Below are 16,213 nucleotides of genomic sequence, written 5' to 3'. Positions count from 1 at the left end.
CTTTCAGTTTATTTCATTTTGTTTTATTTATTTATTTCTCAGATGAGCATGTCACAAACACGTACAGTATCTGGGTTAGCTTGACAGGGGCCTTTATAAAACAAGTTTACATCCTTTTGGAGATAATTTGCTCCCCCTTTGAAGTTTTGCTCCTGTCTCCTTAAATTGTATATCCTGCTGCCTGTTGCAAGTGGCGTCCCCACCTAAATAAACAAGTCTTGCTAAGTCAACGTGTTCATTCTGAATGCATCTTAATGCTAGTAGTCATAGCTGACTTTCCTGTGCTACACAAACCAGAACTTTTGACATACCTGCAGAAATTGTTCCCAGAGTTTTGTTTGCACAGTGCCCATTGCTTAGCTGGAAATGCTTCAGCACTAAAAATGTAAGAAAATACCCGTTATTTGAGATGTTTGTAGGTTGAGAATGTCATAATGAGTATATATTTTAATGTTTTTTAATTAAAATAATAATAAATAATACATTTTAATAAGGTGAGATGTGGGAAAATGATCAAGGGAAAGGGAGTAGAAACTATGAAAATGATCACATAAACATTTATGGATTTTCTCCCTCAGTAAAATTAACAACACTTAAATAAGTGCACACAATGGATGGTGATCCTGAGGCCAATTCTTATATGTCAGTCAGTGTTGAGCTTGGCTCACAACCACACAACTACAATTCAAGCATTTGCAATATCCAATATCAGACGTGTGTGTGTGTGTGTGTGTGGGGGGGGGTTATTCCTACAAACATGTATCCACGCAAACATATTAAAAGCGTGCGTGTGTCTTTAAACAATCTCTTCAAAGACAGTGCCCCACAGGGGGAGAGGCATGCAGTAATCATGAATGAAGCAAAGCAAAGCTGCTGAATACCAAGTAGGACTCTGAAATGTGGAGAAAAAAAAAATCTGTGCAGCTCAGCCTTGTGGATCCCACCTTGTGAGAACACATCTGCTTATTTATTATTTTTTTTTTTTTCTTTTCCGACTGAACGTGAAGCTCGGGAGTGACGTGTGACACACAGCAAGCATCCAGCTTCGACTCGTGCCAGCCGATGACTCGACAAAAAAGAAATGACATTTCACCGAATAACTGTTGGTGAGAAATTAACACCCGGTGCCCCGGCGCAGACAGAAACGGGGCTCTCTCATTACAGTGAAGTGTGAGGTTTGGAGGAACCCGCCCGTTTCCCGTCCTGTCCTTCCTCTGGTATCTGCTGCACTCTGGGGACACAGTGTGGTGGTGTGATTAAGGAGTGGACTTATGGCCACAGTAGTGGGTTCAGATTCTGCACGGGAAAATAACTTCTGTTCTACCCCTGCACAAAGTATTTTACCTGAATGCTTCTTGCTAAAACCCTCATGTAGTATGAATGCAAGAGATAAGGTACAAAAATGTAATTAAGTTACCATTAGTTTTTTTTTTTTTTTTATATATATAATACGATATATAGTGGGACACAATGCTGACAATAAGGGAGATGTAATATTCTTGGTGAACAGATGACAGGTTTCAATTTCTTCAAGGTGGGGTGAGGAGGTCTGTCAATCCATCCCAATAATTTATAGACAAAGTCCACCTTTGATTTTTCAGGAAAAACATAAGTAAAAGAAAAATATTAACAGAAGAACCAGCATCAGTATTTGCGGTTTGCAGGGTTTCAGCCCACCATCCCTCTCTCCTCGAGTCCCCCCCGTCCGCTCAGCCGGCGTTGCTAAGAGACTGCCCCCCTCTGCTATTGGCCAGCTCAGTTGCCAGAGAGTGTTGAGTGTAACGTGCTCCTCGCCTTGATAAATGCCCCGGTGTGGAGGAGCACTTATTTCGCTCACACCTTCTGACAGAAAACAGCGGGCGCATGTATTGCCGTGCTGGAGGGGGGGGGGGACTCTCACGGAAACCATGGCGCTGATGGGCCATGCTTGAGTGCAGCATCGTGTCAGAGCTGGCAAAACATGCAGAGGGGGCTGTCATTGCTGAGAGTCTCAGCTGCGTGCCCAAACTGCTGCAGATGGCACATGTATTCCCACAGGAAGCACATGCCCTCCATACCCTTTAAACCCCCCTGCCCCCAACAAGCGAAAAATGCCCGCTGACATACCACATGAAAAAGTAATGTGAATGTATGGCTAAAAACACCAAACCCAATAAAATTAAATGCCACATTAAGTCTGTTTCGGGCTGCCTGGTGACTAGAAAGGTCAGTGATCCACTGATCAATTCTTCTTCTCCGTCGTCTTCTGATTATTCCTAATATAATGTATCTTTATCTGATTGTGTCACAGAGCACAGATTTTGATTCTGTTCAGATTATGAATCAGAAAGACGAAGCAAATGGTTCACAAGCTAAGAAGACAGCACCTTTATAGAGAGACATGTAGCACTTACAATTGATTGAGATCTCAGGTAGACTGCTTCTCGGTCTATTTTCTTGGCCTGGGCCTTTTTTGCATTCACCAGGAGAAGCGTGGCACTGCGAACACCCCTCCCTCCTCCAATTTGTCTGTCTCATTGGCAAATGAAGCCCATTGCATTTCCAGCAGACACTGACAGGCTGCGTGGTCGCTTCTGTGGCAGTCTGAGGATGCATGCTCCACCCCATACCCGCCCCCCCCCCCCCTCCCTGGCATACGTCAAGGCTCAGATCAGTGCGATGGTCTTCTCCCCTTACCCCCCCCCAACCCACGATCCCTTGCGACTGGAGCCTGTCAGAGGCAGACAACCTAATCCGTCTCTATTGAAGAGGAGCCCTGGGGCCTGGGAATTTCTGTCCGCAGAGAGGCAGAACGCGAGGGATGCACAGGGCTCATTCTGTAAATAAGCTCAAGGGTCAACTACCTCCTCTTCACCAACGCCCACCCCCCCCCCCCCCCCCCCCCCCGACCCCAGGGGAGAGGACCGGAGCAGAGCTGTGCTTACTGGTGCAGCGCTGGGAGGCTCCTGCTCCAAGCACTGCTCCCAAACAATGTCCCCTGCCACGGCTTTCAAACCCAGCCAACCTTGGCCGTGGCCGTGGCCGAGGGCTGGTTAGCAGAGCCGCTGCGCTCTTAACCCCATCAGCGCCGCTGCTGAGCTTCCCCCCATTCTCTTGCGCCCTCCGCTCTTGCTACATGGCTGATGATAAAAGGCTTAAGCGCAGCAGAGAAGGAGCAAGGAGATATTAATCGTGTCTCGAGAGTTAGATCAAGCACTTCTGATAGGGCGTGACGCATTACTTTTTCATGAGATATATGGTGCCTCCCCACATGTTCTCACACAAGGAAATAATATGTTTTGCAGAATATCCTCCAATGTGCTTTTTATCAATTCCTGCCATAGGGCACACGTATTAAAGCGATATTTATGACCAGGATGGTCTGCAGCTCTTCTGTCTATATAGATCATTGCATAGTACCCTTGGCTATGGCAGACATACACAACCGTTTGAATATGTATGTGTATCGTGGGACAGGTCTGCATTAAAAATGGACATTGAAATTCATTCTGTGTGAAGTACCAAAGTACCAAAGGAAACACTAGAGTATGCTTTATTTAACTACATGGATAAGTATATAGTCTGTACACACGAGGCTGCCCTGTGGAAGATTTCAGCCGAACACATTTTGGGTTTATTATTCAAAATTTTATAATTCAAAAATTACTTTGGAATTCACATTCAGAATTCCTAATGATTCTTAAACGGGGTCACTTTGTTCTTGGCAGAAGGCAAACCAGTTCCACCCAAAAGTACTAATTTCCCTGCTTGCAAACGTACCGTAGCATTTTGCACGACACCCTGCTTCCTCTCAAAACCCTTGCCAACTATGTCAATGAGCAACAGCTAACATGCTAATGAGAGTATTTCCCTCAAGCTCTCTCTTGGTGTGTGTCTAGCCAGAGGCTTGCCGAGGTCGCAGCAGTAGCTTTGCCACAGGACACCAAGTGAAAATACAGAATTTAAACATATGTTCAAAATCATGTGATTTTCTCATGAATTTTTGTTTCGTTTTTAAAGAAAGAATATGTATTCCAGCACATCTACATTTAGTTGCATACAAAATTATACATTTCATCCAGTAGTGGTGTTTAACTAGTCCCAGGATGAGATTCCCACATGTTTTAGAAAAGTCAATAGAAACTGATTTGTATCTGCTCTAAACTGTTCTGTCACGGTCCTATTAATACTACACAAAGGTGAATATGGCCTTCACAATATACATTACTTTTATACATTCAACTCTCGTGTTTTCCAGAATTTAGGCTTAATTGCTGTAAGTCTAGGCATTGGATTGTATCACAACAAGGTACCGGTATGCAAACACAATATATTACATTGTTTTGTAGTCTAATTATCTCAATAATAACAGCCATTCCTTACATGAAATTCTACAGATCTGAGGCTAACATCTCCATTCGGTAATTCATGAAATTCACATAGAGAAAACAAAGGCTTGTTTAATGGTGTATGACAAATCTCACTGGGAGCACCATGCATTAAGTTATGAAGCTGTTATGCACACCCATGGAAACACTGCCATAAATAGAGAGAGCCAGCATGTGCTTTTAGGGTGTTTTATCTTTGCTGTAGAATTGCTGCCAGAAATGTGATAAACCACCCTTGCATGGAAGTGCCTCTAGTGGATAACTCTGAAGAAGACATTTGTCTGCCAGTTTTGTATTACAGGTGGTCTGCTGAATGCAAAAGTGCTGAGCTGATCGAATGGAGCCAAATAGAATGCACTATAAACATTTGTGAAAATGTTGTGTGCACAGGATAACATTCATTGATCATTTGCACTGTACTGTGTACTGCATTGTCACTGTGTCCTATATGCAATTTTATCTATATGCTGTTGAATATATTGTCAATGTACAGAAGCTGTTATGGTAGCTCTAAAAGCCACTAAGAAGACTATGGAAATCGTATGCACAGTATTCATACAATATTGGTTCTACAGGCTGCAAGAATTTCTCTCTCAATTAATAGTGAGACAGAGCAATGAACTTTACCTGCGTTCAGCTACATACACACAGAGAGCTTTGTCATGCAGCAATGGAGTGCGTCAGTGGTGTCTCACGTGTTTACAGTGATGGCAAAGACTTCAGTACAAACAATTAGTCATTGTAAAATCACAAAGAAGACTCCAATACAACAGAAAAATACAGAGTGATGTTTCAATAACAGTGTAGCAGTATTCTATAGTCAATTCAGTGTTGTCCATCGCAAAGTCAATGCATGCGGAATAAGGAGCAATACATTTTCACACAGTCCCAGAGGAAAAATCTATGTCTTCACTGAGACCTCTAGGGGTTAAGGTAGTCAATTAATTTCCTTGCATTTTTGGAGTATGTCCTTGGTTAGACTTCGCTTCTCAGGATACGGCCTTAATAGTATGCTTGAATAGTGGTGACACTACACTGTTATGTTACCTGTTTTATCACTGTGACACTGTTCAAAAAGACAGGAACCTGTTTAAAAAGCTACAGACAAAGTCTCTGAGTCACAGAAATTGCCCCAGCTATTGGTTATCTATCCATGTCCTCTTAAATTGAATGTAATTAAATACACATATTCTGGCTGCATTTCAACCAATGTTCGATGTTGGGGGCATAAAGTTTATGAAGGGAAAACTATTCTTGAAAACACCTACATATAGGTTGCTAGATTGTCTACATGCATTCGCATCTTTTTAATGCAAACTAAATGGTTAAGTCCAATGAAAAGATATGTTTGTCAGTGCTATTTCTGTGTGTTTTGCACTAGGTCAATGGCAGAGATCCTTTATAAATCTAGATGCCCACATCTATGTGATATTTTTAAATGTAGAGGAATATCTTCAAAATTTCAGAAAATATCTTGAAGTTCATTCATCTGCTATGCTTAGTTCTTTTTGCTTGAGCATAGAAAACAGGCAAATGGTCTGATACAGTGATCCACATACAAGGACCGGGGTTCGATTAGAACATTTTCTGCCTGGAGGCAGCACCCTCTTGAGGTTTTTGAGCACTGTGTGCTATCTGCAAAAAATGTGTCCCATGACAAAATGCCTTCTGCTATACTACTATAAATTCAGAGAATATACATTTACAATAAAGTTTTTATAAAGTTGCCTGAATTTCCTCTGTGCTTGAGCTGTAGTCTTGCACTGAAATAACCCGCCCTGTTTCAGTTGTTTTCATTCTTGTCACTGTCAGCTCTCTCAAAGAATCTTGCCTCAGTGCCTGTCTAGTGAGAGGTTACTGGTAGCGCATGGGGCATTGCATTCCATGTGTATGTACCTTGTATCAGTTTGCTGTGCATGTTTACAGAGGCAGCAGCAGAGAAAAGATATCTGGCAGATGGGCAAAAATAACATGAAACCTTGCGCTTGTGATTGATGCTCTTTAGTCCCAGACTTTGTGGGTGAACTAGAATACATACAATTTCAGTGTGAAAAGAACAGTACTTTTCCGTTGGTGCAAATGATAGCCCTTTGCTAAGAGGAGAAATCTGAGAGCCATTTGAAGGCTTCCTGGGTATGTTTATTATGGACACTTCTTCAGGCTCTCAGTGAGGAGGGGACCTCTAGGTGTCTGCTTGGTGTGGGAGGCACACAGAGCTCCTTTGTTGTTCTCTGCAGTATCTGTAGCTGTTTCAGGGTCGTGGGGAAACAGTGGTATAGTCCATCTGCAGGCATTCATTTCTCTAAGTTGGACCGTTCCACTTATTCTTTTTTCAAAGGTTGCTAAAAGATGTAACATTTCAGCCCATACATTATCATCAACTTCATTGTTAATAGAAATGAAATAATGAACTTTTAACCGCTATATGTAATTGTCCACCTGACTGAGGGCTGAGGAGGCATGTCTGGTCATTAGCAATCATTGTGTTCGCCGGCCTCGGCTCACGTCATCATTATTAAATAGCGGCACTGGTCTAATCTGAGTCTTAGTTTTACTATGATGGCAAGTAAGCATTTTTTTCCCCTGGTTGTGGGTTTCTTTTTACCCTGTGTATTTGATCTTGGTTCCATCTCTGGGCCTTTTAATCACCATTCATTTAGAAACACCTCAAGTTTCACTTCAGTGCCTTAAAATACTTTAAAACAGCATCACTTGCATAGTGTAAAAAGGAGAGGGAATTGATTTTTAAATGGTTGATAAATGTAGAAAGCCTACTTCCCTTGTGAAAGTGGAATGAATTACATTGAACTTTGAGGAAGGAAGTACAATATTATGCCAATAGCCTTCAGCTTGTGCAGAAAGTGCTGCCCCTGTTATTTAATGTCTTTATTTGTTTCTGTCCAAGTTTAGATTTTGTCCTGCCAGGAATCTGACTCATTGAGATTTACTGAGAAGTGACAGATCCTGACATGAATGCCTTTTGTTGTCTTGCAGTTTCACAGACGACTGGAGAATGGACAGGTTGATTTTCTCCCTTTTGGTGCTCGCCGTTTCGGTGAGGGGGCAGCTCTGTCCCAAACGCTGCATGTGCCAGAACCTCTCGCCCTCCCTCGCCATCCTCTGTGCCAAGACGGGCTTGCTCTTCGTGCCCACGGTCATCGACCGCCGGACCGTGGAGCTGCGGCTGACGGAGAACTTCATCACGGTGGTGAGGAGGAAGGACTTTGCCAACATGACCAGCCTCTTGCACTTGACCCTGTCACGCAACACCATAAGCCAGATTATGCCTTACACCTTCGCGGACCTCAACCGTCTCCGGGCCCTGCACCTCGACAGCAATCGGCTCACGGTGGTGACTGACGACCACTTCCGGGGGCTGACCAACCTCCGGCACTTGATCCTCAGCAACAACCAGCTGCACGACATCTCCCCCCGGGCCTTTGATGACTTTCTGGGGACGCTGGAGGACCTGGACCTGTCTTACAATAACTTAGTTAACATCCCCTGGGAGACAATAGCCAGGCTCACCAATGTCAACACCCTCAATATGGACCACAACTTGATAGAGCACGTTCCGCTTGGGATTTTTGCCAACTTGCACAAGCTCGCCCGCTTGGACATGACCTCTAACAAGCTCAAGAAGATCCCCCCTGACCCTCTTTTCCTTAGGATCCCAGTCTACGCCAAGTCAAAGGGTTCGCCCCTGTCCTCGCTCGTCCTCAGTTTCGGGGGGAACCCGCTGCACTGCAACTGCGAGCTGCTCTGGCTACGCCGGCTCACCAGAGAAGACGACCTGGAGACGTGCGCCTCGCCACCCGACCTGACCGCCAAGTACTTCTGGACCATCCCGGAGGAGGAGTTCATCTGCGACCCTCCTGTCATGACCAGGAAGTCCCCGAAGACCTTCGCCATGGAGGGGCAGCCGGTGAGCTTGAAGTGCAAGGCCAACGGCGACCCCGACCCGGACATACACTGGATCTCCCCCGAGGGGCGTCTGATCTCCAACACGTCCCGCATGGTCACCTTCAGCAACGGGAGCTTGGAGATCAACATCACCTCGCTCAAGGACACGGGCACCTTTACCTGCATCGCCTCGAACGCGGCCGGGGAGTCCACTGGCACCGTGGAGCTGGTGGTGAACCCGCTACCCCACCTGGCCAACAGCACCAACAGGGTCCGGGAGCCCGAGCCAGGACCGTCGGACATACTAACATCCGCCAAGTCCACCTCCACGTCGGGAAATGAAACTAAGTCTCAGGACCGGAAAGTGGTGTTGGCTGAGCTGACGGTCAACTCGGCGCTCATCAAGTGGCCCTCACAGAGGCATGTTCCTGGGATCAGGATGTACCAGGTTCAGTACAACAGCTCTTCGGACGACACCCTCGTCTACAGGTAAAACGCCCCCAGTTTTTGAGCATTACATTTTAAAGCATGTTAGTAAGAATGTAACCAATGCCTGTAAGAATTTTTAATCTTTTACATTTCCATATTTGCGTACTGTGAAATTTATGCTGCACTTCTGTGAATATAAGTTGCCCTAGTTAGAGGAGATACATGCTTAACAGTCATTCAAGGGCTCCATTATGAGAGCAGAGTTTTGCGTTGTCGAACACACTCCAGTGGCTGGTTTCTTCTTAGGAGTGGTTCAGCTGTCAGGCATAGCAAGTCCTGCCAGAATCTGATCATACAAAGCTTATGCGCTAGGAGCTTTGTTACTGTTCAAGAGCGAGAGACTCCAGGGTTTCTGTCACGCTGGAAGCCAATATTCAGGAGTTTCATTTGTGAGCGCTGGAGTCAGAATTGTCCAAATTCATTGCAGAGCCATGCCTGGATGGCGTTTTTGAGTGGGAAACAAAGACAGAATGAGGCCTCTGTTCCAGCAACATGGCAGTGGCTCATACCGTTTGCCGATCAAACGAGAACCGCTCCTGCTTTAAGAAATGAGCTTGTGGCAGTGTTACCAAAGATGCGCGAAAGTCAGTGGGATACATCTTACCTAATGGAACACAATGCCCTTGATTCTGCATCCTAATTTACTGCTGGCTGATGCCTGCAATTTAACAGGGCTGGCAGAAGCACATGTACAGTCACACACACATGCATGCACGCGCACACACATGAACATCCAAGCACAAATCATGTCACTATCCATTCTTCAAAATATATTCAATAATATTCAGTGTTTACTCTCTGCCTGATATTTATTAACTATGAAAATGACAGTTAACCAAAGTTGCAGGTAATTTATGCATCCTGCCATTTTCTGCATGAAAGAAAACAAAGTTTAAAAAAGGGGCTGTTAACAAGGGGCAGTCCTTCTGCACAAAGGATGCTATATAAACAACGCACTGCAAAGCTGTGATTTCCTCTCAATTTTAAAAAGCTAGGCTTCAGGAGGGTCTACCGAGTGCTGCCAAATTCAACATGCAGTACAAGCAGTGGCCTGGAAACTGTCAACAGCAAATCGGCGTAATGCGCAGAGGAACTGGGCCACACAGATGAATGTGTCAGCTCGCCAGCGTGAATGACAGGAGAATTCGGAAATCGCCGTAAAGGTTTAGCCGCTGTCTCGGGACTCGCTGAACGGAATTAACAACAAGGTCATGACCTCTGCTGCCTTCCATCAGAGAAAACTAATGCAAAATTTCTGGGCCTTGCTTTTCCTGTATTTGTCTGATCTTTATATATTACTGTCATTTACTATCACTATATACATGTATGTATGTTATTATATTTCATTTCATTTAGATTCATTTCATAAGAAATTGACTGTCATTATGTGTTCCAGTGCTGTAGGACAACAGTGCTCTGCTTAATTAAAGATTAAAAACAAGCATGCCCTTATCAGAGGAAGGACCTGCAAATTCACTCCAATTACAATCGGGGGCCCTTTATTTCATTCTGCGCAGACACCAGACTTGCGTGATCGATAGCACTGATGTTGCAGCCACTCAGAGTGTCAGTGGAAACTGGCCTAACCCAGCCGGTCAGGTAGCTCCCTGCACGGTTGCGTTTTGATGAAATCCAGTGGATCCGATCTGTCTGAGCTCGCTTGTAATCCCCTCCCCTTTTTGCCGCTGCGCAGACAGACAGCTGACAGGCTTGCACTGCCCAACCCCGCCTCCGTTTTTACAGCTTCCCATATCTCCGATGAACATGGCCTCGCGGCGGCCGGCCGGGTCTGATACAAGGTGCGCCGCTTGTTAATTGTCACGGAATTATGCCCCTATCAGTCGAGCATAATGCCACTGGTTAGACTGTGAACAATTCATTATTATGCTGACTCTATGTCTTTGTGCTTTGTGCAGACTCTGCGTCTGTATGGATTCACCTTGAATAAAAAAGCTGATTTGTTGAATTCATTAGACATTGCATTTTTGCTCAAGCGAGGGTACATGTGACCTTAATACATTCATTTAGTATATAATGTAAAATTTTTATACATATTTTATAATACTATATACTACTATGCTACATGCCTTTAACAGTACACTGGATTATTTTGACTAAATATTAGGGATTTGAATAGGTGAAAATCTGCACTAATTTGATAATTAAATCACTGAAAATTTAAGAAGCCCTTCAAATACAGCGCAAGAAAACATTGTGATTTCTTTTTTGCTTGCATGCACTTCTGAATGATAACATTGCATGAATGAACTGGAGGCAGCTCCCCTGTACTTGGAGACAAAGAAACACAAACACTGCAGGAATGAAACACATCTGACAGCCTCACCCGCATTATAAAAGGTGTCAAAAGTAACAGACTCCTGCCTTGTCCCTAAACAGGATGATTAAGGTGTAAAAGAACATTGCAGCTCTGTTGTGCGACGTTCTGAGTGCGATCTGAACAAAGCCCAGGAGCCCTGGAGCTCTCCCCGAACACTGGTTTTGATAAGCTAAAGCAATCAAGGAAGCAACCGCGGTAACTCCGGACCAGGGCAGGTCATTTCTTGTGATGGTGCAATTAAAAACACATTGCCGTAGCAGCTGTGGATTGCACTGAGGTGTTTCTTAGTAGCTGTTCATGCTTAATGAAAGTTTAAATGTGCAAAATAATCTACTATTGTGCATAGTTTAATCAGCTCAAATGGCTATCGGGTGCCCTCGATTTTAATAACTGGCATTTGTTTATCATTTTGTTGGCATATTTCAAAGTACAGCCCAAAGGGATTGTGCCCCTACTGGGGTGATCTTGCTCTAAAATGGCTCCCACGCATCAGATAAAACAAGTGAGGGATTAAGCCTATGAATCTTGATGATGACAAGGTAGCCACTATGAAAGAGAAATTCTTGGAATCCAGTCAGGTGTCACCGCTCTGATTCTTGCCAGAGTGTGCCATTACTAATGACAGCAAGAGCTATGTTCCTTGATTTCACATCTTATCTGAAAAGCAGCATTACAGTACCATGCCCCCGTCATGGGTCGAGGGTATTGGTTTTACATTTTGCACAAAAGAATGGGTGCCCCCTACAAGCTGCATGATATTACCCCGTCAGAAACTCAGGGACTTCCAAGAGAAGTACAAGTAATTGCTTAACATTGCTAAGCCCAATAATGGTAATGTGAAGACCAATGGAGAGTAACCATATATATATATTGGAATATTAGATATAAAGGATCGAAGAATCATCATTTTTACATTGCTTTTGGGCAGAACTGTGGTCGCTGAATGATATGACAATAAAAACACGTGCTCAAAATCAAATGTGGATGTTGGAGTGAAAAATTGAGTGAAACCTAGATTCCATTAGAAATTAGTTTCTTGAGGCCCTAATGAAATAGTACTTCATCTGTGGCCTAAAATGGGTAAATGGCAAACAGAAGAGTGGCTTTTTTCCCCCCACATTTAACATCTAGTATTCTTTTCAAGTTTACTTACCACTCAGAGAAGTTGTTTGATTTAAAATAGCCACAAAGTATTCATTTGTATTGTGCAGTTACAATTGCATATATGTGAAGCAACATGGCCATCAGCATTTAATTACAGTGGGATTTCCGCATAATTTTGGAAGGCCTATATATATATATATATATATATATATATACAGCATATATATATATATATATATTTTTTTTTTTCTCATTTAAATGTGGTGAATTAACTTTTGATTAACTCGAATGTAGTTTGCAACTTAAATGATGTGTAGGCTTCAAAGCAGCAAACTGTTCACCAAATTGCTTGCTGGTATAAGGTAATGATAATAGTATGATTGATGACAACAGCAAGCAATTACCTTGTGGCATACCTATACATGATATGTTAAAATCCATTTAGACTCCCTTTATCTTTTGTCTTTTTTACAAAGTCCGTGTCACAGTAAGTTAAGAGCATGTGGGATTTTTTTTTTTTTTTTTTTTAATAAGCATAGACTGACATGCATGATATGGCAGCTGTCTGTCTCTGTGTCTATCTGTCTGTCTGCAGTGGTAGTGCTCCCGTGATTATATAAGGTACTATGTTGAGTGACAGAATACCATAATAAAAGCCCATTACTGACATTCAGTTTCCTGAAGGATTCTCGGCCAGGCGAAACCTGCAGACCTGCAAATGCACTGATAGCATAAATTCTTCAAACACCTCTTGGGTTAAGATCAAAGGAGATGTGGAAAATTTGCATTAATGGATGTCTTACTGGGATTAGTAGTGAAACTGGCAAATGTCAGAAGCGAAAGTTATATGATGACACAGCACAGTTACACTCGTTGTGGTTTAAGTGGCTCTGCAGTTTAGCTGGCTACACGAATCAAGCAAATATTACCATAGACCTTGGAAGTGGTAGACATTTGTGTTTTGTACTCATGTTTGTTGCACTCAGTGTCCCAGAAAGGGCTTTTACCAGAAGTTATGTCTGGGCAGTTGCTCAGTTGCGAGAATGCTACTACACTGCCAGACTGCCATCTGTTTCTCAAGCTTAGAGTATGGGAGGAAAAAGGAAATTGGAAAGTAAAGCTGTCATTCTTTTCATTATTTATTTGTGCTACTATCAACAGCCTAATGCCCTCTACTGCTCCAAGCATTGCGTATGAATTGTTGATTGTGTCTATCAGCTTATGCAATGTCGCTGAAGTAATTCCCACAAAGGTGCAAGATTTCAAGTGGTGTGTTTGCTGGTGAGTTGAAAGGCAAACAAGCCACAGACATGCATTCTCTTATTTCAAACAAAATGGCAATGTCGTTTGATGGTAAAGTGTAATTCACCTCGGGAGCGCAGCACAGAGCTGGGATAGTGAAGAAGGTGGTTTTTTTTTTTTTTTTTTTTTGGGTAATCCTCTGGGTAATCCTCTGGAAGGTCTGAAAACACCAGGGGCGACTAAGTGAGCAGCCATCAGAGGGGAAACTCTCTCTTCTCCCTCGTCTTCTCATGCCAGGCCTTCACAGCTGCCACCGGGAACGGGCCACAAGCTGGAGCTCAGAGGAGCCGTGGCGGCTTCGTTTAGCTACGTTTAATTAGCTTTCACACTTTCATATGCTTGCTCATTGATGTGGGGAGCAGGTGCACTCATGGTTAATTAGGAGCCTTATGCAAGATCCTGGAAGTGACAGGCGATCAATAGGAGTGATAATACATGATAGAGGGAAATATATACAGTGTCCTCCATATGTATTCCTACTATTCCTACTATGAAAAATGAAGTGTGTGTGCGTGTGTGTGTTTTATTTATTTATCTATTTTTTAATCAGAGGTAAAAAAAAAAAAACAGAAGGCAAATGCTCCTAGCTAACTTTCAGGGTTTGCTAATCTCTTTGGGAAGATTATATATAACATATAATATATCTTTTAAGCACAAAGCAAAACAAGTGTTTTAGAATATTTCAAAGTAACTCTCTTGGTGTCAAGCAAGTGTTGCCACTTAGACAATTTTCATCTATTTCATCTATTGAGTGTCACTTTGATTTTCGATGCCTTTGCTTTGCTGATGTCACATTCTTCTTTCTAAACATACATTGTATAGCGTGGTATTCTGGTGACATAAAAACATGGTAACACTAAACCAGTTACTGAGAAATATATGCTGTACTTAATATCTGAATGTCAGGGGATGAAAAATCTAACTGAGGTGCCAGTGAAGTAAAAGTGAAAATCAGTCACATACATTATAGTATTGACAATTGCAGTAAGTAATTAAGTGCAGCCGCAGATAAAAACAAAGACTGGAAAACTAAAAGCTGACTGTTACACCAGGGTGGTTTAAAGAGCTGCTGTGGCTGATTGTTTTCATGATACTATTGGGAACGGAGGCAGATAAACAGCATTTAAATTCTTACCTTCAAATCGCTCTTACTCATCTGTTTGCATATCCATATTTGTAAGCTGCATATAAAATGAAAGCACTTCCTCTGCCATTCTCAAAGATGTCTTTGAAGTTCTCGTGCCAGCAAATTTAAGCCATGAGGCCTCTATTTATTGACAAAAAACAACCATGTTTAATATGCGCTCTCATTTCATTTACTTTGAAACAGATTTCATACCAATTACTTGGTATGGGGAGGTGAACACACATAATACTAATGTGAAAACATACAGTGTAAGTGTGTCTATGCATGTGCCTGTGTGTTTCTGTATTTGTGTGTGTGCGTGTGCGTGTGTGTGTGTGTGTCTGTGTGGGTGTATATGTGGGTGGGTGTGGGTGTTTGAATTTCATGATGTCCTTCTCAGTTGTAAAATAACAACTTTAGCACATATAACAAATCTTTATTTGTGAGTAAAAGAAAGACATTGTTTTTGATAGAGGTGATCAGATGTAAACATGCAAAGTGGCAGATTTCAGAGGGTTCAGGCACTGATCTGCACAGGTGGTAACCTGCTGATGTTAAGAAAAGAAAACTGGCAGCCATTTTGGCTCAGGGGATAGGACCAGAGATAAAGGAGGGGACATGACGATGCATCAGTGCTGGTCAAATACAACAGCATGTCAGGCTCATGCTTCAGAATTCCATGCCATGTCACAAATGACTGTTGATAAGTGACATATTGCATTATTTATTTTAGTACCACATATTCAGTGTGGCATTCATCAATAACACTAAGTATTTCAGTGTTGAAATCTGATGGTGCCATGTGGTGCAAATGCAAGCGTGGTATTTCTGACAATCTGTGTGAGGTAAATATATGATTTTATGTGTAGTCAGCCCATAAGCCAAATGCCTAATTCTCGTGGTATAGCAGTTTGAAAAAATGAAAGTTAGGTAACTATGTGAGGAAGTGTAGCTTTTATATCCATTAATTATATAACATTTCCCCCCTCTAGGTATAAATTGGTCCTTGCAGAATAATTAAAAATACATTATCTCCTGAATTCAGTATATACAAAAAAAAAACAAAAAAAACAAAACATAAATTCTGAATTTCATAAGAGGGTAAAAGGGGTGTGCTTTCAAAACCATTGCTCTGGGTTGAAAAAGCATGTTTTTTTCTGCCTTATTCCAGAAAAAAGGGAAAAAAAGAAAAAAAAGACAAAAATTGTGATGAGAGACAAAGAGCAGCACTACAGCATGAGAGCCTGGTTTAATTGTATGAATGTTTTTGTAGCAGGCAATTCACAATCACACTTTGTCCGAGTTATTTAGGGGCTCTTTCAATGGGATAAGAGGAACCTGTTAGTCCATTTGACAGATACATAGAGAGAAATCAGCTGCAATTAGTAAAGGCAGATTTCAGTTTGTTTAATATTAATGGGTGCTTCAGTTGCTGCCAATGTAAATTAAGCTGCTTGATAAAATTAAACAGTTTGATGTGAGCGCATTTCACTGGAAGGACAGATGGTGACAGATGAGCGCAACTACTACGCTAAATTGCTATGCTACGTGCCCTTGGGTAACTCAGTAGATCTCATTTAAATA

General features: G+C 42.5%; 1 protein-coding gene across 5 annotated transcripts in view; it reads left to right on the top strand.

Annotated features, from left to right (window-relative positions):
* The window catches only part of zgc:172282 (leucine-rich repeat and fibronectin type III domain-containing protein 1-like protein), an 85,613-nt gene that overhangs the window by 47,015 nt on the left and 22,385 nt on the right, over positions 1-16,213 (top strand). For 4 of the 5 annotated variants that reach the window (XM_036537353.1, XM_036537351.1, XM_036537350.1 and 1 more), the window contains exon 3: positions 7,362-8,759. In XM_036537353.1, the coding sequence (XP_036393246.1) occupies positions 7,381-8,759 (1,379 nt within the window). In that variant the 5' untranslated portion in view covers positions 7,362-7,380. Of the gene's footprint in view, positions 1-7,361; positions 8,764-16,213 lie in introns of those variants that run through there. The other variant, XM_036537354.1, reaches the window with a different exon arrangement.

This window comes from Megalops cyprinoides, chromosome 9 (assembly GCF_013368585.1).
Source record: "Megalops cyprinoides isolate fMegCyp1 chromosome 9, fMegCyp1.pri, whole genome shotgun sequence".
Classification (NCBI taxonomy): domain Eukaryota; kingdom Metazoa; phylum Chordata; class Actinopteri; order Elopiformes; family Megalopidae; genus Megalops; species Megalops cyprinoides.
Note: the sequence above shows the minus strand (reverse complement) of the source record. Positions and strands in the feature narration are given on the sequence as shown.